This window comes from Phaeoacremonium minimum, assembly GCF_000392275.1.
Source record: "Phaeoacremonium minimum UCRPA7 unplaced genomic scaffold PA7_03_scaffold_348, whole genome shotgun sequence".
Taxonomy (NCBI): Eukaryota; Fungi; Ascomycota; class Sordariomycetes; order Togniniales; family Togniniaceae; genus Phaeoacremonium; species Phaeoacremonium minimum.
In genome coordinates, this window is record NW_006921252.1 from 88743 (window position 1) to 110193 (window position 21451).

The following is a 21451-nucleotide window of genomic DNA, read 5'->3' on the forward strand; positions in this document are numbered from 1 at the left end:
TGTCATTGATGCTCACTGCCGAGCCTGGCTTGGAAGCATGGTGGAATACCGTCATTCAGATCATGACCGAAGTCTATAGAGCAGAGCGAGTCACGCTTGCTGTTCCTGCTGATTCTACTGACATAGAAAACGTACCTTGGGGACAAAAAGCGACATACAATGCACGCCAAGAAGACCACCTTAGCCTCGGCTATATGGCCAGAGGAAGCAGTTATATGCCTAGCAGCACTGACGACAACTCTTCACTCGCCTCTCAAGTCGAAGAAATACTAAAACCTAAGCTCCAGCTTCGACCTAGTTTCCAAAGCCGGCATTCTTTCACGTCATACGAGGACGAGAAAAAGGTTCAAGGTGATGCGACCTCTGCTCGTCTTGCGAGGCCGACTCCCTTGCCAAGAAGCAAGAGCTACTTCGCAGGCTCCCTCAAACAAGCAGACATATCGGTACTGGATCCAGCTCATGCCGCCCTGAACAGGTCTGCACTTGAGGAGCATGATGCCGAGGAACAGAGTAGACCAAGTTGGGAAGCACCACTCGAAAGAGAACCTTCAGGAAGAGTCCTTCCCATGCTTCAAGCACTGGACTACGAAGCTGACCCTCTAATTGATCACAATGGAGTCACTAGAGTTCTGGAACGTGGTCGTGTCATAGCATTGACGCGTAGTTACCCCTACCTCGACGAAACAAGTCCAGAGAGGATAGGCGAGACACGAACCTCTGGCCGAGCTCATTCACCTGAAGGTCTTAGGAAAAAGGGCAAAAAGAGGGTCGACTCGTCGACTAACCTTTCGGCTCTTCTCGGGAGCGCCACTGGTATCAAGAGCTCTAGCCGTCTGTCTAAAGGCTCATTCTCCGATAAGAAAAGTCAAAGCATTGCATCACGACTTGAGGAGGAAGCACTTCGGGCTCCTACTCCGAAGTACGAAGAATATGAGCAGGCCCCTCCCTCACCATGGTCACAGTCTCCTGCTCCGTCGCCAGCTGTTCGCGCGGACCCGAAGGAGAACCCTTTCTTCACCGATGCCATGGTTGATGAAGAGTCGTTCAACCCTACCACTACCCCTCAAGACTATGCCGCCATAAGTGTGCCTCCCGAGGCTATCGGTGTAGATAATTCTTGGACCGTACTTCACATCCCTTTAACTCATATTCTCCTGTCCAAACCCGTCTCTGGAGGGTTCAAACTTGATGCGACGCTTATGGAGCAGAAGTCGTCTCGTAAAGGAAAGGAGGCCGAGACTGCTGAACCTTCGTCTTATACAGGCCAGCCTACGCCCGACCCGCTGAATAAAGATAAGCAAACTCCTATCGCAATTCTATCAGTCCTCAGCCCGACCATACCATACCCGTCGAATCTACGGCACTCTCTGGAGCATCTAGCATCTCATCTCGCCACGTCATTCTCGTTGGCTCGTCATTACAGCAGTCTCGAGTCAGAGCTTGCTGGTCTACATAGGCGTCGGCCACAGACTGCTGGCTTTGGCGCCGTGGATGCGGAAGGTAGGCAATTAGCTGACCCTTCGTCATATTCAAATATGGCCTATATTGCCCCTGATGAGGCTGGATCTCAGCGATCCTTAGCGGGTAGTATGACGAGTCCCAGCGATTATTCTGGGCCTTCACGAAGTGCCGCAGGCTCGCCTAGTGGAACACCAGGATGGGATACTGGAGCCTTCGGCTTGCTCATGGATAAACGTCCCTCAGCTTCAAGCCCAGCGCAGTTTACAGGAGACAGTTACTTCACTACGAAAGCAAAGCCTGTAGGTGGAAAGATCGATGTGATCTCTTCCTCGGCTCAACAGCGAGCTCGGCGGAATTCCAAAGACAGCGCCGTGCCAGAGAAGCGTGTATCGCTCAGACTGTCTGGCGGCAAAGGCACCCCTCATGATCCCAGTGTTCTTGGATTGGACGTCAATGAGCCTGAGACTGGAGGAGAAGTTGTTGGTAGAACATCTTCCGAGGTTCCATCAATAGCTGTCCAAAGACGGGCAACTCCTAGAGAACAGCAGCCCGAACGAAGAGACGAGAAAGTTAGTGAGCAAAGAATAACTCCATTGGGAACACCGGGAGCAGCGCATCACCGTCATACGATGCTTCATTCGTATGGAGCCGATTTTGCTACCACGTTCCAGTCTCTACCTCCTAGTTCGAGCGTTGCGACGAAAGCAGGATCGGTGCCATCTAGGAGTGGCTCTTTGTCAATGTCCCATGTCGAACTGCCACCCCCATCAGATAGGTTGAAGGGACTTATGCTTGACTCACTGCCAGCTCATGTCTTCGTGGCGTTACCGCAGACAGGAGAAATTGTATGGGTGAATAGTCGTTATCTGGCATACAGGGGTCAGACTGCAGGGGATTTAGCAGCTGATCCATGGGGAAGTATTCACCCAGACGATAGAGATGAATATCTTAAGACTTGGAGTCATTCCGTTAGGACAGGAGAGCAATTCTCCCGGACAGTGCGCATACGACGGTTCGATGGTGCCTACCGCTGGTTCTATGCACGCGCGGTCGCATCAAGAGATAAGAGGAATGTTATTATGCAATTTCTCGGTTCTTACATGGATATCCACGACCAGCATATTGCTGAGCTAAAGGCAGCGCGACAAGAGGAAATCGAGGCGTCCGAAGCCAAACACAGGCTCCTTGCCAATCTGATACCACAAATCATTTTCACAGCAACTGAGGATGAGGGAATCACATTCGCGAACGAGCAATGGTTATCTTACACGGGCCAAAGCTTCGACGACTCTCTTGGCCTTGGCTTCATGGATTTCGTACATCCTGACGATCTTGCGAAATGCCGGATACCAACACAACAACCCCCTACACCTGCTGCTAGGAAAGAGAGGAGACTTTGGAAGACACATCAAGAGCAATCACCGTCTACCAAGGACTCGAAGGCTTCTAACACCAAAAGTACAGACCAGAGCGATGTCAACCTTAGAGGAGTTCACCAAGCTCTTTCTCGACACAACAGTTCAAGCAGTGATTCTGTTTACGAATTACCGACAGCAAATCTCACGGAGCTGGCTAGAAAGGGCATAATCAAGGTGGCAACTGACAGCAATGGAAGGCTGTCCTACACTACAGAAATTCGATTGCGATCTAAGACTGGCGAATATCGATGGCACTTGATTCGATGTGTCGAGATTGACAACATCGACTTTGGAAATGGAGCTAGTTCTTACTTCGGCTCAGCGACCGACATCAATGACCATAAATTGCTCGAGGCGAAATTAAAAGAGGCAATGGAATCGAAGAGTCGGTTCTTGAGTAACATGTCACACGAGATCAGGACACCGTTGATTGGAATATCGGGAATGGTGAGCTTCCTGCAGGATACCATCCTTAACGAGGAGCAGCGGGATTATACAAACACTATCCAGACTAGCGCCAATAGTCTGCTTATGATCATCAATGACATTCTCGACCTGTCTAAGGTTGATGCGGGGATGATGAAACTCAGTCACGAATGGTTCCATACGAGGTCACTAATCGAAGACGTCAATGAGCTCGTGTCAACAATGGCGATTGCTAAGCGGTTAGAGTTGAATTATGTGGTGGAAGAGGACGTTCCGGCTTGGATCAAGGGCGACAGAGTCCGCATTCGACAGGTTTTGCTCAACGTGATTGGCAACGCGATCAAATTCACAACAGTTGGAGAAGTTTTCAGCCGTTGCAAGGTCAAGGCTATCGGCCCGCCAGACCTTGATGACAATCAGATCATGCTTGAATTCTCCATCATTGATACAGGGCGAGGATTTAGCAGAGAGGAGGCGCAGCTGATTTTCAAGCCGTTCAGTCAAATTGATGGCAGCAGCACTCGTCAGCATGGCGGAAGTGGTCTTGGCCTTGTCATCTCCCGTCAACTTGTGGAGCTTCACGGCGGAAGGATGGAGGGAACTGCAATACCAGGAAAGGGATCTACTTTCACTTTCACGGCACGTTTTGGTCTACCAACTAAAGATGACCATCCTGACGCTCCTGCAACTCCGATCGAGACCCTTCCATCTGGGACACCATTGCCAGAGAACACCACGCAAGCCTACCGACAGCTTGCCTTGAACAAAATCATTGGGCCGAGTTCCACTACAAGTCCTACAAATACTGAAAACGAGTATGTTTCTCCAGCTGTGGCATCTAGTGGAAGCTCCAATCCCTCCGTTCATTCAGGGCAAACGCGTATGACCGACCGTTCGTCGATGTCGTCCGTCAATGTCGGGCTGGTTCATTTCAGTGAAGCTGCTAGAGCCAGTGGTCAGGATTTGTCCCAAATGAAACTCGAAATGCCGTCAAATCGGAGCTCCCCAGGTATCACGCCAACCCCTGAAAATCAGAAACCGCCGGAGGGGGCTAGCAATTTCCGACCCCCAATGTACTCGATTTTGATAATTTGCCCACAAACACTCAGTAGGGAAGCTACAACGAAGCATATCAAGATGACTCTGCCTAAAGACGTACCATATCAGATCACGGCATTAGCGAGTGTCAAAGAGGCCGAGGAATTGATTGGTGTTGATGACCCAGTTATCTTTACGCACGTTGTCCTCAATCTAGGCTTGCCGGAACAAATAATCGATCTTATGGGCCAGATCAGCCACTCAGCAATGGCCGATAAGACCACAATTCTCATTCTTTCTGACTCTGTGCAAAGACAGGCCGTTATGAAGCTGGCGGCAGGCACGGAGTATGAGGAATTACTTTCCGAAAACAAAGTGACATACATCTATAAGCCTGTCAAGCCCTCCAGGTTTGCTGTCATCTTTGACCCTGGAAATCAGAGTGATACGAGCATTGACCGCAACCGCTCCACTGCGCAACGAATCGTGGAGTCGCAGAAGCAAAGCTATCTCGAGGTGGAAAAGCGCATGGGCAACAAAGGCTACAAAGTGCTTCTTGTCGAGGATAACCCCGTCAACCAGAAGGTCCTCAAGAAGTATCTTAAGAAAGTTGGTCTCGAAGCTGAGGTAGCCGTGGATGGTGTAGAGTGCACCGAGCAGGTGTTTGGCCATCCTCATGGCTACTACTCCTTGATACTTGTATGTGTATTCCTCTCTGCACCTCGATCAATGCTGACTTACATTACAGTGTGACCTCCACATGCCTCGGAAAGATGGTTATCAAGCCTGCCGCGAAGTACGGGACTGGGAGGAGAAGAACCACTACAAGAAGTTACCCATCATTGCATTGTCTGCAAACGTCATGTCAGACGTGCAAGAGAAGTGCGTCGCTGCAGGATTCAGTGACTATGTCACAAAACCTGTCGACTTCATCGATCTGAGCACCGCCCTGTCCAAATTCTTTTAAGATTCTCTCGTTCTGCTATTCTGGGCGCGACCACCCACTCGGGTCCATAAACAGAACTGAGCCCTCCACTTATATCTATTTGCATTGCTTGGGCGTTTTGACAAATTCGCACAAGGGCATATATTACGAGCGAAGCATTCTGGCGATGTCGGCCTGGAGTTGGCATTTTGGAATGAATGACCTGGTCTCTGTTGCAGATCTGTATGTTTTCATGTATGATGACCCATGAGGTATCTTGGCTTTACTTCTTCCATGCGTCGGTATCCGGCTCTGGTGGTGAGCGCGGAAGGATATGGACAGAGGGCCAGCTGTTTTGGCATGGGCTTGGGCATGTTTCTCCGGCGATTAATCACCGCTAGACGGCAAAGAGGATTTGCATATTTTTTTTCTTTCTGACATCACTTTGGTTCGCATTTTTGCTTCTTTCTTCTTTCTTCCCCCCATGAGACGATAATGACCCTGGGAGGACCGTCTTTGGGGGGGCTTGGTCCCGGGTAAGGGAATTGCATAGGGTGGTTAATACGAGGATCAACCCCTCCAGGAAAGGAGGATCCGTACTGGAATGGGCGGCGTGGTAATGCTGGCATGCAATGATTTGAATTGGGACGAAGAGAGTCAGGAAAGAAGGCTACCGCTCCTTACTGCCCAGCGGCTGACAACATGGTTCTGTATGTGGGCAGGATTCAGGGGGTGAAAGTAGCAATATGATTGTTTTCTCAATCGAACAGGCCACAGGCCCTCAGCATATATACCATGGCTTTCTATAGCATTGTGACATATACCACATAATTCGAGTAGAATACCGGGAGCTTGATAATATGAGTATCATCTATTCATTTGCTGCGTTCAGTATCATTCATTCTCGGTACTAGCTGGCCCTTTACCTCTCTCCACGTACCCAGTGTATCACCAACTAGTCTTCAGGCGGAGATGAGTCGCCTTCTCCTAGGATGAGGCAATGTTGGCCGAATTCTATCATGCAATTTCAGGTATATCCTCCTCGGAATGAACCCCTTGAACAAATCAATCAATCAATCAGTCATGACCCAATCGCAACGAGGAAAAACAAGAAAGCCACTTCTAAGCGCGCTAGTTGAGAGAAACGCTTTTCACAAGCGGGCCTGCCGATGCAATGTTTTCCAGAAACAACAAACGCCAAGTAGAGCGGGAGGAAGGCGGAAGAAGAATCATGAAGAGGTCGGTCGGTCGAGTCGCGGATCATCGAGCGGCCTAGTATACGCTGCCTGCGATGCTCTTGTCCTCTCTCTCGGCCCTGTCCAGGTCTTCCAGATCGGCGTCGTCTGCGGTGTCGTGGTCGTGGTCGTGGTCGTGGTCGTGATGGTGGTGATGCTCGCAGGTGTGTTCGTGCTCGTCGTGGCTGTGCTCGTCATGGCTGTGCTCGCAGTCGCTGCCGTGCGGCGCGTCACCCAGCCGGTTCGCCATTGTGCCGCGGCCCATGCCGCTGTACTCGCGCTTGCCGGATGCGCCGTTCGTGGTCCCGTTGCTGGCGCCGTTGGCTCCTGACCCGTTGGGGATCTTGAGCCGCGCCAGACGGCTGCGCGTGCGCTCATCCTCGCTCGAGTCGGCGTCGCTGCCGGCGCGGGAGTTGTGCCCGCTGTAGGTGCCGCCGAAGTCGCGGCCCACATGCAGCAGTGGCTTGGGTGCCATCTGCGGAGACTTGATCTGGCTGCGCAGACGGTCATCGACAGAGATGAAGGACGGAGTGCCGTCAGGGCTGGATACAACCTCCTCGCGAGCCTTGGTGATATCGATCTGCGGCCCGGCTTCCTCCGGCGGTCCGTCGCCGTCCACGGTGCTGGAGTTGAAGCGGCGGGCGGCAGGTCTGCGAGTACTCAGTGAAGAGCCGTTGGTCAGACCAGAGCCGTTAGTTACCGGGCTGGTGGTTGATGGGGAGCCATTATGATGGTTGGATGTGCCATCTCTCTTGACCAGGTCAGCGAGAGCAGAGCGGATCTTGAAAGTCTTGTCGTGGTTGCACCCGTTAGGGCAGCCACCCCATCTACGAGGCTGGACAGGAGAGGCAGCGGAGAGCAGCTTGTCGGCCTTGGACTTCTCCTTTGAACTCGCGGTCCCGTTAATCTCCTCCTTTTCTTTCTCCTTTTCCTTGAGGGCACGCTCCCTTCGCAGTTCAGACCACGTTCGAAGCTTATTCTCTAGTATGTACTTGCCGCTCTCCTGCTTGCGCATAATAAGGAACTCGCAGTGGTTGACATTCCGCAGATCCTCGAAATACTCGACGCTGAAGTGATACCATTTCATGAGAAAGACTCGGGACATGAGGCCGTGAGTCACTGCGCAAGTTACCAGGTTAGCTACGATGTTCACAATCGTCCCTCTATGAATGCACTCTACACATACCAAGCACGCAAACACTGGCGAAGTCGTCATCGCCGAATTGCCTCCACAACGACTCGTTGAAGCCACTAACACGGTCGTAGGCATCGGCGGCGCTCTCGCCGTTGGGAATGCGGTAGAAGAAGTGGCCATAGTCGGCGCGCTCCTGCCACATGCGCTCCATCTCAGCGGAGCACGGCTGGAAGTTGCCAAAGTCCTGCTCGCGCAGGCGCGGCTCCTCGTAGACCTTGATGTTGTTGCGCTTGAAGGGGGAGGGCTCGTCCTCGTCAGAGGTCAGGGTGGCGAGGATGCCCTCGGTGGTCTCGCGCGTCCGCCGGTAGGGCGACGTGAAGAACTGCACGGTGTCGTCTGCGCGGAGCAGCTTGCGCAGCCGGCGGCCGGCGTCGAAGGCTTGCTGCCAGCCATCCTGGGTCAGCTTGACCCGGTGGTCGGGAATGGTTTGGTGGATGTCGCGGTTTTCTGACGAGGGGCAGATGTTAGCACTCTGCAACACGCTCGGGTATGCTTCCCGCAAGACCCCAGTCCTCCCATGTAGAAGAGAGGGGTAGGGAATGAGTGCTGAGTTGCAACTATTCGGGGAAATATCACATACTATTGCCTTCAGACTGGGCATGTCTGACCAAGATGATGAGCCGAGGCTTTGCCATGGTTAGTCGATGTCGAGAGTAGTTTCTCTCTTCAGCCAAAAGAAGGTCGGGCAGGTGTTGCAATAGAGAGAAGCCTCCCTAAAGAAGGTCTTTGGGGTAAGGAAAGGTAGGGGTAAGGTGTGTCTCGGATGGGTGGAAGGTTAAAGTTGATCGTCGGTCTATTGATTGGTTGGTTGGTTGGTTGGTGGGTGAGTTGTTTGTATGAGTTGGATGTATGACTGGGTATCAATTTACGGTGTGGCAACCCCAGGAGCAGAAGAACTATCTGGAACACAATCTGCTCTTTGACGGTGGAGGGATGAAAGAGAATCTAGAAAGAGAAGAGACGGCGAACTGATTGCTACAGTACCCCTTTTCTATCACGATGACCGCCAGCCATCAAGACCAAAGACTCTTCAGATCTTGAGACAAAGACAAAGACTGAAGATTGCCGGGCTCGGAGTTGGACGATAGGCAGGCTCAGCCGTCTGAGGTGGGATTATGGATTATGCAGGTCTCAGCTGTTGGTCGGGCGGTGGTGCCAGGCCAGAACAGGGTCGAATAAGGAACAGGAGCGTGTGTGGCTTGCTGGACTCGACGAACAAGCCCGCTGCAGGTGTGGTGTTGGTGGTGTTGGTGGTGTTGGTGGTGTTAGTGGTGCGGAGGGGATGATGATGGGATTTCTGCGAGATCTGAGTCGATTCTCCTTTCGTCCTGCAACCGCCTGGCCTGCCCTGACTGCCTACCCGAGCCACTGGGATCGTCGTCTCACAGGGCCGTTGGCAGCCCTAGCACCCCAAGCCCCCCTCCAATTCGTGGCCCATCGCTCCAGTCGCCCCCCATTCCATGCCACTATCGTGCCATCCAGCGGCCTCCAGCGGGGTCCTTCAGCGGCAAGGAGCCTGCACCCTCGATTGGTCAGAGGTCGCCATTTTCCGGTTCCCGGCGACCCCCAATAACAGCCCGGACAAGGCTGTCGCCGGCACTTGTGCAACCCTAAACTCACTACAGAAGCAGCCTCAGCGACCGACGTGGGGTCCCCCAATTCTGATTGGCCTCGCCCAACTTCCTCGTCACAATTTCTATCACCTCGAATCTGTCAGCCTTCCCTCCCTCGGCGGCTATCTTGCATCTTCTTTTGCGGGGGGTTTCCTCAACGCTCTGTTGTCACTCGAGAAAAGAGGGAGCGGTCGCTTACCATCCTCGGCGCTTCTGCAGGACTTCCGCGCGCCAAAAACCCTGAGAGAGAGCCAGCGACACGACCCTCCTCACGTCTGGTCTCTACCAGAGCTATCCACTCACGCATACATCGGACCCAACCCCAGCGCCGCCACCATGTCCGGCGAAGGGCCCGAGTCGGTTCCCACATCTGCGGACCCGCGCTCCAAGCGGCCCGTCAAGAAGCGCGCGCTGACGCCCGTGTCGGAGCAGGCGGCGAGCCTCGATGCGCTCTTCGCCAAGCCCGACCAGGAGATCCGCATCCCGGCCGCCGGCAGCAACGGCAGGCCGCGCGGCGTGGCGCCGCCCCCGGAGATCGTGACCAACGTGCAGGGCTCCAGCGCGGGCGCGGGCAGCGGCGAGTTCCACGTGTACAAGGCGAGCCGGCGGCGCGAGTACGAGCGCCTGCGCGCCATGGACGAGGAGGTCGCGCGGGAGCAGGCTACCGAGGACTTTGAGCGCGCCCGCGCCGAGAAGCTGGCCAGGGACGAGGAGAAGACGAGGCGGAACAGGGAGAAGCGCGAGAAGATGAAGGCGCGCAAGGACAAGGCCAAGCAGCAGAAGGGAAAGGGTGGTGCGGATGGCAACACCAAGACACCAGGAGGGGGCATCAAGGCAAGGGTGGACGGCAATGGCACCAAGCCAGATGCAGAAGACGGAGGCTCTACGAATATGGATGTTGATACTAAGAGTGGTCAGGACTCTCAGAGGGGCGCTTCGGATACGCCTGGCTTGGTGATACATGACGACGACTGAGCCTGGCTCAGAATGCACGGTTAGACACTACACACCACATGATACCCCACGATGGAATACATTTGACTCGAGGGAATCCCATTTTCTCTACCTGGACAAGATCTATAGGTAATACAGGGGTATTCTCAGCCGGTTCATTATATCATCTCATGAATGACGTCTAATTTTCTCTTCAGTCATCTCCACCACCGCCCACACCTACAGCCCCGTTTGCGGCCTTCTTCGCACTGCATATATCATCGACACGAAGCAAAAGGCAGGCAGACTAGTGATTGTTAGACTGGGACCGGATATATCAATAGCTCGGGAATAGATTGTGAACTCACCTCAATGGCTGTCTTGATGCTTTGTAGCTTGATAGCCTCCGGCTCCCATACGCCATACTCCTTCATATCCACAAGCGTGCCGGTGTCTCCATTGATACCCCAAGAGCTCTTACCCTCTGCTTGCTTAGCGCGAAGCTCGGTAAGGACTCTCACGGGGCTTGCGCCAGCGTTTTGAACCAGGGTCCTGGGGATGACTTCCAGGGCCTCGGCAACAGCCTTGTACGGCCACTGCTGAACACCTTCGATGCTCTTTGCTTTCTGTGCCAACCTTACGGACACTGCCATCTCGGTAGCACCACCGCCAGGTGATAGTCTTGGGTGGAAGTAGACATTGCGCGCAACTCCCATAGCATCTTGAAGGTTTCGCTCGATCTCGTTCAGGATGTCTTTTGACGGCCCTCTGAGGAGAACGGTGCACGCCTTTGGTGACTTGCACTTCGTTAGGAAAGAGAAGTACTCGTCTCCAATCTTCTCGATCTCGAACAGGCCACACTTTGTGCCCACATCAGACTCCTGCAGATCCTCAACACGATTGACGATAGTTGCGCCGGTCGCACGGGCTATCCGGTTGTTGTCTGTCTTTCGTACACGGCGCAGAGCTGTGACGTTCGCCTTCATCAGGTAGTGCTGAGCCAGGTCTAGATCCATCGTGTCAGCGTCAAGGTCTCAAGGCTCCACCCACCACGTCTGAATTCCCACTTACCAGAAACACCCTTCTCTGTGATGACCAAGTCAGGCTTGACAGCCAGGATAGCCTCGCACATCGCCTTCACTTGCTCCTCCTCAATCTGTAGGATTCGGTTCCAGTCTGCCTCCTTGGATACCTCGATATTTGTCTGCGACTCGCCCTTCTTATATTCTAGGGTACAATCCAGTAGCACTATCCTTGGGTTCTCGATCTTTCTTCGCATCTTGGGGTGTGTGATATCTTTGTTCAGCATCACACCGTCCAGCACTCGACTGTCCTCGATCTCGCCGCCAGGCACCTTCTCGACACGCGCATATCGCTTGACGTCGACTTCTGTCTTGCCATTGCCCACCTCCCAGCTGACCGTTCGCACGGCCTTCAGGGCTAGGCTGCACATCAGCTCGGACCATCTCGAGACGAACTTGGTGCCAATAGAAGAAGAGATCAGGCCGTACATGGCCTTGTCATCATCGATATCGATCGGTAGGGAGATTTCGTCGATGATCTCAAGCGCATCCTTCAAGGCTCGCTTGAATGCGGCGATAATTACGACAGGGTGGATGTTGCGCTCAAGCTGCGGCAGTGCTTGTGCCAGGATCTCACCAGCTATCCATGGTCAGTTCTGCCTCTTTCACACATGTATCCTGAAAACCTACCGAGAATGATCACAGTGGTTGTGCCATCTCCCACCTCCTCGTCCTGAGTTCGACTAAGCTCTATCATGCTCTTCGCAGCAGGGTGAGACACCTCGATTTCTCGTAGGATGGCATGGCCGTCATTCGTGAGTACTATTCCCCCCATAGGATCTAGAAGCATCTTTAGCATGGCCTTGGGTCCCAGGCACGACCGGATGATGTCGGCGACGCTATGGTTATCAGTCAGTCTCGAAAGCAGCGGGCGGGAGGATCAGAATCGGTTTCTCACGTCTTCGCAGCAGCAATATTGGACAGCTGAGCCTGTCGGCCAGTCTGCCTCTCACCGCTCGCGGTGTCTAGATGGTTTTGATCAGCACGCCTGCCAGCTTCGTGGAGCTTGGAGCTCCGGATTAGAGGGCATACTCATAACCACGACTGGAGCCTGCATCTTGGCTGGGCTTGTCGGGCAAACTCGACGGAAAGATGTCTAGAGAATAACGTCCAGGTGGAAGGTCTATGGGAGTTATCTACTCCAGGTAGTTCCGAGTGCTGCCTGAGAAAAAGATATGTTGCAAGTCCGATTTTGAGCGGGGCGTAGGTCGTCAGTATAGAAGCGGCTCAAAAAAGTTCACCTAAAATCGCTGTAGCAAGTGCAGAATAGAGCTTCTGACCCCTGGCGCGTAGGTGGGGTGTGCGCGGTGTGTGGATTAATTGTTGTTCCCAAGCCGTCGGTGGCCATCCACCTAAAGTTACCACAAGCTTCTTTGGCAGGCAACAATAAATGACTTGGAGTTTACCGTACTAAGACACTTCACTTTGTTAGTGTCCTCCGTACTCGACAATCTACGAATGATCAACTATGAATATGAAGATCAATTTGAGACCTTTGAATGATGATTTTTTTTACTAGAAGCTTTTCTCTGAGCAAAAGTTATTCACTGGCTATGTATGCCGAATGTATCGTGGCCAATTTACGGATACAATGAGTTGTCAAGTCGTCTAGTCAGAGCTCTGCGATATACCTACATATAGCTTAACGTTGGACATACGTGAATATTGCGGCGAAGCTATGAACACTCTGCTGATCTGCTCCTGGGGCCAACACCGTCTCAGAGTACCTTCGCCATGCCTGACTACAGGACCCGGGACTGTTCTCGAGAAGGAAGACAGACCGTTTATAAAAGTCTTGGCGCAGTCATGACACTGTCGAACAGGTGGCGTTGGCAGGCGGAGGCCTGCCGGACACTCGGGACACCACACAGGGGCCCGACATGGAGGGTGTAAAGAGCGCCCTATTAACTATGATTGGCCAAATGGATTTTGATCTCTCCAGAAGGTCCGGCCAAGACACTACTGTAGTGTAGCTATGCTTAGTATTAGCCAAACCCACCCACTGCAGGTCTCAGGCCAGTTGTCTCCATCAATACTGAGTGAAGAGTCGCTGCACTTTAGTTCAAGTTGCAATATCCTTCACACATGAATGTTTTCTTCTGGATGATGCGATTGAGAAGACAAACTAGTTACCTTGAAGTAAAGCTAAGGTTAAGAAATACACCAGTGTAGTTAGACGGAGCAGGTGGTCTCAATAGTGCGATTGCCACCTCGCTTGCCTTGCTTGATCGCCAAGTTACGCGGACGGTCACTAGGGAACCAGTCGGGTTTTGGGTTACTGAGGTTCCGCGATGCAATTGAGGCTGTGCAAGTGAATTGCGAATACCCCAACGCCCCTCCTCTCCGTGGAATCGAACAGCAACCTTAAGAGAATCAGAGCGGCTTTGAGCCAGCATCTTGTCTACGAGCATCCTTAAGAAGCCACATCTCCAGTGAGTATTTATTGTGTTTTGCCGCTCTTCAGAGGGAGGCGCTTGCTCTTTTCTTTCTGGAGTCGTTCCTCTCCGAAACACCTTCTGTCACAAACCTACCCCGCCGACAGACACACCCCGCCAAGTGCTTGGCCACGAACTACACACAACCTCCTTCTCACCTGTTATCTTTGATCCTTTTCTTACCTCTTTCCTTTCGCATTCTAGATACACAGAGTCCATTTTCTTAGCATCATGGCCGACTTTGAGGCGCCCCCGGGGCCTCCACCTCCCAAGGTTCCCGAGGGATGGATTGCCAAATGGAACGACCAGTACAAAGAATGGTAAGCAACCCATCCAGCCCCGCGCAATCCGTCAGAGAAGGCTCCGCCACTGTCAACACGACGGTATCGCTGCGCGAATTCCGACATCGAGCTGAATCGTACTGACATTTCCCTTGCAATAGGTTCTACGTCAACACATATACAAAGAAGTCGCAATGGGACAAGCCCACCGAGGCCGCCAAACCGCCTGGTGGCGATGACGCTCCTCCAGGCCCGCCACCCGCGTACCGCCCCGGAGATGGCCCCGCCCCGACGGACAGCAAGACCAACCCCTTCTCTCCTCAGAACACCGGCCACTCTGGCGGTAGTGGTCCCTCTGGTTCCCACGATGATGATGCCGCCCTAGCGCGTCGTCTCCAGGAGGAGGAGGATGCTCGCGCCAGGGGAACGCCTGGCGGAGGCGCCGCCTCTTCGTACGCCAACACACCGGTACCCGGCCAGCAGGGCGGTCAATTCTCCAACCAGCTGCCTCCTCGCCCCGACAGCTCGAGTAGCGGCAGTCGAGGCCTGCTGGGCAAGCTGTTCGGCGGCAGCAAGAACAAGCAACACCAGCAGTACGGCGGCGGATACCCCGCCCAGCAAGGCTACGGCCAGCCACAGTATGGTGGTCCGCCTCCGCAGCAATACTATGGCGGCCAACCTCAGGGCTACGGTGGTTACGGAGGTGCTCCACAGCAGGGCTACTACGGTGGCCCGCAGCAAGGTGGCTATGGCGGCTACGGAGGAGGCTACCAGCAGCAGCAATATGGCCGCCCGGGTAAGAGCGGTGGCGGCATGGGTGCTGCTGGTGGTGCGGCCTTGGGTCTTGGTGCTGGTCTCATCGGAGGCGCCCTCGTTATGGATGCGATTGATGACAACCAGCAAGAAGCCTACCAGGATGGCTACCAGGACGGAAACATGGATGATGGTGGCGGTGGAGACTTCGACGGCGGCGGTGACTTCTAAGCCCACTTAGTTTGACCTACATGATGGCTTTTGTTTTCATTCCTCCCTCTTCTTGGACGGGACTACTTGAGCTACATGGACCAAGGGCAAAATACTGACGATGGATAAGATTTGGGCATTAAGCTTTACTGTCTTTGCTGATTAGCAGCAAGACCAAAATTACGAAGTTGATGGTTTCGTACATAGCAATCACACATGTTCATGCTATTCACTCCAATCACCAACTTCTATTTGTGATATAACTTGTGTTATTCTATCTAGGGACATACCTCAGCGTTATAGCTTGCTTGCCGATATAGTATCTTATCCTCGTCACGAGGCCGGCCTCTTGCATAATTATTACCGCTTCGAGCCTCCGTTGTCATCCTTCTTCTGGCCTGCTAGGAACGCAGCCATATCAAAATTACCCATCGGATTCGCCTGCTGCTGTCCTCCTCCACTCAAAATGTTGTTCATCGGGTTGCTCTTCTGATTCTTCTCCCACTCCTCGCGCATCTCGGGGTCCACTACAAATGCACATGTCAGCATCTCCTCTGGCCAATCCCTGATCCCCCTCATGAAGGGGTACTTACTGTTCTCGACGAGCTTCGGCATGCCGATGAAGATGGCCATACTGACCAGGCCGAGCAGGATCATGGGGTTCTTCAGAATGGTAAGGACGGAGAAGGTGCTGCGCTCCGAGAAGTAGCCCTTGGGCCCCAGAGCCCGCACCTCGAAGCGACCGTCGCTCAGCGGGATCGCCTCCCCCTTGTTGCCCCAGTCGTTGCCGCGATAGGTCTCCCACGCCTCGACCCGCAGCGCCTGGCCGTCGGCCGCAGCGTCCGGCGCCACGTCTAGCCGAATCGGCATGAAGGCGTGCGTCGGCGAGTGTACGTCCACCAGGTAGCTGCCCGCCGAGACATTGTGGAAGACCAGCGTGTTGGTCGTCGTCAGGGGGACCGAGGCAGCCACACGCAGCGAGGTGAGCGTTGCGTGCGTTGATGGCGGGAGACGCCACGGGTCTGCGAGCAGGTGGGACGCCGGGATGTGGAAGGTGATGGAGGTCGTGAGAGCTGCGAGTGCGGCAGCGGGCCAGAGACCTAGGAGAAAAGCGAAAGTCGTCTGCATATTGATGATCGTGTGCAGCGTGCGCTCGAAGAGGTCCTTGGCGATGTTGCAAGGTGGAGGGACGTTGGTGGAGGTGCTTCCAAGGTTAGAGCTGCTTGCCGGCCTGCTCCTCCTTAGTGGTCAGCTCCTAGAGCACTCCTTTCCGTACCCACTCACTCCCACCCGTCGTACACTTTGATCCTCCCAAGCCAATACATACACGGGCACATGGTTCTTCACCTCGCATTTTTGCTACCCCGTTCTAGATTAGAAGGATTTAGGTAATATCTCTATTATCACTGCAATGTTATGGTTGCTTTTCAATTTTAGATGTTCATTATTATTCTCATTTTGGTGGTTTACATTCTTATGACAGCTAGTATTGGTCTCACTCAAGCACACACAATTTACCATATCGCTGATCTGGGATTACGGCCGTTTATTAATCATGGAGAGATCACAAATCTTTTTATATTTCTTCTTCTTTCAGAGGGGTATATGGTCTCGAGTTCTCCTCATATCTCAGCAACTAGTCTTTTGATGAACCCCTTCTTGTCATTGTTATCCAGCTTCATCTTCGTCCGCGCACGCAACAAGCTTAAACAACAGTCGGAGCGGCCTCCTCCTTCTTCTCAGCCGGCTTGCCCTCGTCACCGCCCTTGGTAGCCGCATCGGCAGCCTTGAAAGACTGCTCGAAGTCGGCAATGATGTCGTCAATATGCTCGGTGCCGACAGAAATACGGATGAGATCCTATGAGCAGGATTAGCTTCTAAGTTTTGTCATGTTACATATCTCCTAGTGAAACCCACCTCAGTCACACCAGAGCTGATCTTCTCCTCATCGGAGAGCTGCTCGTGAGTTGTAGTCCACGGGTGGATAGCCAGGGTCTTGGAGTCACCAACGTTGGCCAGGTTGGAAATCAGCTTGAAGCCGTCGACAATCTGGCTACCAGCGGCACCGCCACCCTTGACGCCGAAGCTGAGGACACCGCCAAAGCCGCGCTTCAGGTACTTCTTCGCAAGCTCGTGCGAGGGGTGGTTGGCCAGGCCAGGGTAGGACACCCAGCTGACGTACGGGCTCTTCTCGAGGAACTGGGCCAGGGCCAGTGTGTTGGAGGCGTGCCTCTCAGCACGCAAGCTCAGGGTCTCGATACCGAGGAGCAGCTGCTGGGCAGCGAAGGGGTTCAGGCAGGCGCCCAGGTCTCTGAGGATCTCGACACGGACTCGGATGATGAAGGTGATAGCGCCGAAGGTCTCCCAGAACTTGAGCCCGTGGTAGCCCTCCGAGGGCTCGACCATCTGGGGGAAACGGCTGGCGTGCTTGCCCCAGTCGAACTTGCCGCTGTCAACGATGACGCCTCCAATGGTAGTACCGTGGCCGCCAATCCACTTGGTGGCGGAGTGGACGACGATATCTGCGCCATGCTCGATGGGTCGGACGAAGTATCCACCTGCACCGAAGGTGTTGTCGACCTAAAACACATAAGCTACCAGTCTCTTCCCCTTGTCATCGTTCTTGTCACTTACAACGACTGGTACACCCTTCTCGTGTGCTACCTTGGCGATAGCCTCGAAGTCGGGGATGTTGTACTTGGGGTTTCCAATGCTCTCGAGGTAGACAGCCTTGGTCTTGTCATCGATGGCAGCGGCGATATCCTCGGGCTTGTCGCCGTTGACGAACTTGGTGTTGATGCCATATCGGGGCAGCATGACCTTGAACTGGTTGTAAGTGCCACCGTACAGGTTGGAGGTGGAGACAATGTTGTCTCCAGCTTGGGCAAGTGCCGAAATAGCCATCAACTGAGCGGCCTGGCCAGAGGAAGCGGCCACAGCGGCCACACCACCCTCAAGGGCAGCAATTCGCTTCTCGAAGACATCCACAGTAGGCTAACAGCAGTGGTCAGCAATGGCGATTGCCAAGCGATTGGTTCATATTTCAACCACAATTTGTTTCTCTGACATACGTTCATGATACGGCTGTAGATGTTGCCGAACTCCTTGAGACCGAAGAGCCTCGCTCCGTGGGCGGAGTCATTGAAGACATAGCTCTGTTCTCTCTAGTCAGCTTATTGCTTAACTGGCTCAGATCCATTCAATGGTCGGGCGTACGGTTGTGGCATAGATGGGAACCGCTCTCGCGTTGGTAGCCGGATCAGGCTCCTGACTGCAATTATAATTTAGCAAAACTGATCGCATGTCGAGCCGAGGGTCGGCAAAGCTACGAAGATACTCACCCGCCGTGCAGCTGAAGAGTCTCGAAGTTCTTGCTAAGCTCAGACATTGTGAAAATGAGGTAGAAGGGATTTGGCGATGCTCAATGGCAACAGGAGGAAAGACGACAGTGCGGGGGCAATGAGCTCAGGCTGGGTCGACAGCACGGAATATGCGACTGACGATCTATGATGAAGATGCAGTGGAACGGAGGAGAAGCTCTATTGAGAGACACGACTCAGGAGGAGAGAGACACGGGAGAAGCTACGGCAGCCCCCTCGAAGGGCCCTACGCATTGAATATATAGTTTACCTAATGCCAATTGCTTCGTCCGATGCGGGTTGGCCTAGCAAACCACCACCCTGGGCTCTTCAAAATTTCGACTGCTTGCTGCCGAAAGCTCTCTGTGAACAGCGGCGCGGGCGCGGGCAGCCAGCCAACAGCCCCTCATGGTGTTAGTTGATTGTGCCATTTTGGGAAGTGGGGTGTTGCGCCTTCTGAGCACGTCATTTGGAGTCGACTGATGCTAACCAGCCCAAGATGCCCATTTCTGCACCAAAAAAGTGGCATGCGAGGGGACTAGCAACGTCTCGAGCCCATCTTGCCCATCTTAGCCTGGAGACGGGAATGATGAGACGCCGGTAGCGCAGCAGGTCAATGGAATTCCGGGAATGAATAGCTCCTGCCCGTCGTCGTCCTCCTCCTCGTCCTCGTCAGATACTAGTGGCAATGGGTCCTACAATTCTTCAAATTCATCTCTCGAAATGCCTCAGCTAGAAGCCTCCCAGTAAGCACGGAATCTCCAACGCCGTCCGAGACTGCGAGCTTCCTATCATGACAAAAAGAGGCTTGAAGCTGAGCTACATTACGAAGGTTACGAAGATGACCTGCATCTGGGGCTGACCGACGATATACAGCATCTTGCCGATTCCAAATTGGGGGTTCGTGGGCGCTTATACCGCTGGCTTGGGGCTAGTAGCCTAAGCCTTGCCGGCCGACAGCCTGCCGCCGACAGCCACATTGCCGGGACCTAGCGGCTGGGATACAGACAAGCATGAGGAGTCCTGATGCATATAATTCAGATATGTAAGTCGAGTTCTCAAAAGACAAAACTTTGCTCTATTCGTTCTTTCGTGACACATATACAACCCTGCTCCTGGAGCGATACCAATATGTATGTATGTTTGTAATAGTAATACCCGGAGATCTCCCAGAACACCATGTGAAGTCCAGCACAGCTGGTCATCTAGACCAAGCATCTCCATCCGCTCTCGGATCCCATGCCGCCGCCCCGTACTTTCGTCCCAGCAACCTCCGTCTCCGACCCCAAGAACGTGCCAATTTCCTCCATGAACAGCTGGCGTCTGTCCCACGACAGCGACGACTTCTTCCGCGCTATTTCTAGCGAGGGCCTGTAGTAGGCCGGGTCGGTGTCGCTGTAGGGCGCGACCTATGCGGCCATCGCAGCCTCCTTCATGGCCGGGCCCGAGAGGCCGGCGGGCGACCTGCGGCGGACCAGGCCGGTCTTGGCGAAGTCCCTGATCGTGAAGGCCGCGGTCGCGGCCCACATGACGAACCCGAAAGAGGCGAACGCGGTGTCGGCGCGGGCGGCGGCGCAGACCATGCCCCGGCAGAAGAGCAGTCTGCTGAGGAAGACGGCCAGGGCGACGAAGCCGCCGAAGTAGAACATGATGTTGCTAACCTCGAGGACGACGGCAGCGATGGGGAAGTAGACTGGGAAGCATTGTCAGCCGTCATGCGCTCAACTTCGGCCCTATGAGCTACTTACACTTCGGTACAAATCTTGAAATACCCTCGATATATCCAATGGTAATGAAGGACCACAAGGGGACGAAGATCAAGAAGTTGACCTCAGAAGGGGACGATGTCAAAGTGTCAACATTGTACCAGTTGGCAACTAATTCCACCCAGTCAGCTATACATTCCCATCCCAGATTTCATGTCGACTAGCCATACCATATCCAGACAGTCCCAAGACAATTACGCCGAAAAGGAGCTGGGCGCCGCGAAGTGGAAGCACGATGTTGAAAACCATTTTGAATAGTCGGTTCGTCGTCTAACGATATGATAGGTACAAGAGAGCGTCGGTTGTAGAAAGTCGAAAAAACAACAGCAAGAATATCTAATGAATGGTGCAACCGGTGCCTAGAGAAGAGAAGAGAAATAGAAACAAGGAAGAGAAGAGAGAGCAGGTGTAGAAAGATGGGAGGCGGATAGGAAGATGAGGAAGGGTAGGAGAACACTTATTCATTCATGCATCCCGCACTCTACCTATTAAAGCCGCCCAGTGATAGAGAGAATTGGAGATCAGGGTAACACCTGCAATAGGGAGTTACGCTTCGATGTGCATCCTGAAGCCTACCTGAAACGTGGTACGGCAGGGGTCTCAACCAAGCCGTGACACTGCCGGGCCAATAACGGGCGAGAATCTAGAGGGCCCGTGAGACTCTATCAATGCCGACAAGAGCAAGATTTCCATCTTGCCACTGATAAAATGGACAAGAGACATGCGGATGCAAGATTCGAGGCCTTAAAAGCGACCAGCAAAGCGATGAACTGTCGTCGCTAATTGATGAGCAATCCAATATACGGCAGAGGAGCCGCCGATTTAAGATTAAAAACTGCGGCGGTTAGGTAATTTTGCGTCTGCAGCGCTGATATTTCTGAGACCGTTGAGACGTAAGAATCCTCCTCAGATTCCCATAGATGATACTCTACCAGCAAGGGCTTCGTAATGGCTAGAAATCCGTTTTGAACAGCGAGGCTGAAGAAACCTGCATGCTCCCAGACCATCCAGGGCGTTGCGGAGAATAAGTGGTGGCGTTGGCATTGAAACGAGAAGACGGTCCAAGTGCCAAGGGAAACAACCTCGTCAACCTCATGTTTCCAAACAGTACCATGTGCTTGATGGGCGCCTGTATGGCTCTTCGACATCTTGGCAGTCTCGGGTTGTCAGAGTCTCTCTGGGTATGTTTTCTTGGCTGTATTTGGTATGAGAAAAAGTGGATGTCACCGGCTTTTAATATCTTGCCAAGACGTCTGTGAAGACTCGGAAGAGTCTGGGGTTTGGCTCGGCGTCCCAAGAAGCGCAAGCCAATTTTTCAAGA

At 53.4% G+C, this 21451-nt stretch overlaps 8 protein-coding genes across 8 annotated transcripts; 3 read left to right on the forward strand and 5 right to left on the reverse strand.

The window, feature by feature from the left end:
• Positions 1 to 3251: 3251 nt before the first annotated feature.
• UCRPA7_4436 (putative histidine kinase hhk2p protein) lies at positions 3252 to 5310 on the forward strand (the record flags this gene model as incomplete). Its single annotated transcript, XM_007917029.1, has 3 exons — positions 3252 to 4120; positions 4415 to 5042; positions 5092 to 5310. The coding sequence occupies 3 exons, from the start codon at positions 3252 to 3254 to the stop codon at positions 5308 to 5310; spliced, it is 1716 nt and encodes a 571-aa protein (XP_007915220.1).
• Positions 5311 to 6540: 1230 nt separating this feature from the next.
• On the reverse strand, positions 6541 to 8333 carry UCRPA7_4437 (putative phosphoglycerate mutase family domain-containing protein; the record flags this gene model as incomplete). Its single annotated transcript, XM_007917021.1, has 3 exons — positions 6541 to 7622; positions 7690 to 8145; positions 8279 to 8333. 3 exons carry the CDS (start codon positions 8331 to 8333, stop codon positions 6541 to 6543), a joined length of 1593 nt encoding a protein of 530 aa, XP_007915212.1.
• Positions 8334 to 9647: 1314 nt separating this feature from the next.
• Positions 9648 to 10286, forward strand: UCRPA7_4438 (putative duf1168 domain protein; the record flags this gene model as incomplete). The annotated part of the gene is made up of 1 exon (XM_007917014.1): positions 9648 to 10286. One exon carries the CDS (start codon positions 9648 to 9650, stop codon positions 10284 to 10286), a length of 639 nt encoding a protein of 212 aa, XP_007915205.1.
• A 172-nt stretch (positions 10287 to 10458) lies between these two features.
• Positions 10459 to 12383, reverse strand: UCRPA7_4439 (putative t-complex protein 1 subunit gamma protein; the record flags this gene model as incomplete). The annotated part of the gene is made up of 6 exons (XM_007916997.1): positions 10459 to 10551; positions 10613 to 11250; positions 11316 to 11906; positions 11957 to 12165; positions 12225 to 12291; positions 12359 to 12383. 6 exons carry the CDS (start codon positions 12381 to 12383, stop codon positions 10459 to 10461), a joined length of 1623 nt encoding a protein of 540 aa, XP_007915188.1.
• Positions 12384 to 13992: 1609 nt separating this feature from the next.
• On the forward strand, positions 13993 to 15026 carry UCRPA7_4440 (putative rna-binding protein fus tls protein; the record flags this gene model as incomplete). The annotated part of the gene is made up of 2 exons (XM_007917057.1): positions 13993 to 14081; positions 14204 to 15026. The coding sequence occupies 2 exons, from the start codon at positions 13993 to 13995 to the stop codon at positions 15024 to 15026; spliced, it is 912 nt and encodes a 303-aa protein (XP_007915248.1).
• Positions 15027 to 15365: 339 nt separating this feature from the next.
• On the reverse strand, positions 15366 to 16133 carry UCRPA7_4441 (hypothetical protein; the record flags this gene model as incomplete). The annotated part of the gene is made up of 2 exons (XM_007917023.1): positions 15366 to 15532; positions 15599 to 16133. The coding sequence occupies 2 exons, from the start codon at positions 16131 to 16133 to the stop codon at positions 15366 to 15368; spliced, it is 702 nt and encodes a 233-aa protein (XP_007915214.1).
• A 577-nt stretch (positions 16134 to 16710) lies between these two features.
• On the reverse strand, positions 16711 to 18393 carry UCRPA7_4442 (putative o-acetylhomoserine -lyase protein; the record flags this gene model as incomplete). The annotated part of the gene is made up of 6 exons (XM_007916999.1): positions 16711 to 16863; positions 16923 to 17585; positions 17640 to 17999; positions 18077 to 18160; positions 18222 to 18276; positions 18347 to 18393. The coding sequence occupies 6 exons, from the start codon at positions 18391 to 18393 to the stop codon at positions 16711 to 16713; spliced, it is 1362 nt and encodes a 453-aa protein (XP_007915190.1).
• A 1380-nt stretch (positions 18394 to 19773) lies between these two features.
• On the reverse strand, positions 19774 to 20379 carry UCRPA7_4443 (hypothetical protein; the record flags this gene model as incomplete). The annotated part of the gene is made up of 3 exons (XM_007917066.1): positions 19774 to 20057; positions 20113 to 20241; positions 20301 to 20379. 3 exons carry the CDS (start codon positions 20377 to 20379, stop codon positions 19774 to 19776), a joined length of 492 nt encoding a protein of 163 aa, XP_007915257.1.
• Between the last annotated feature and the right edge of the window lie 1072 nt (positions 20380 to 21451).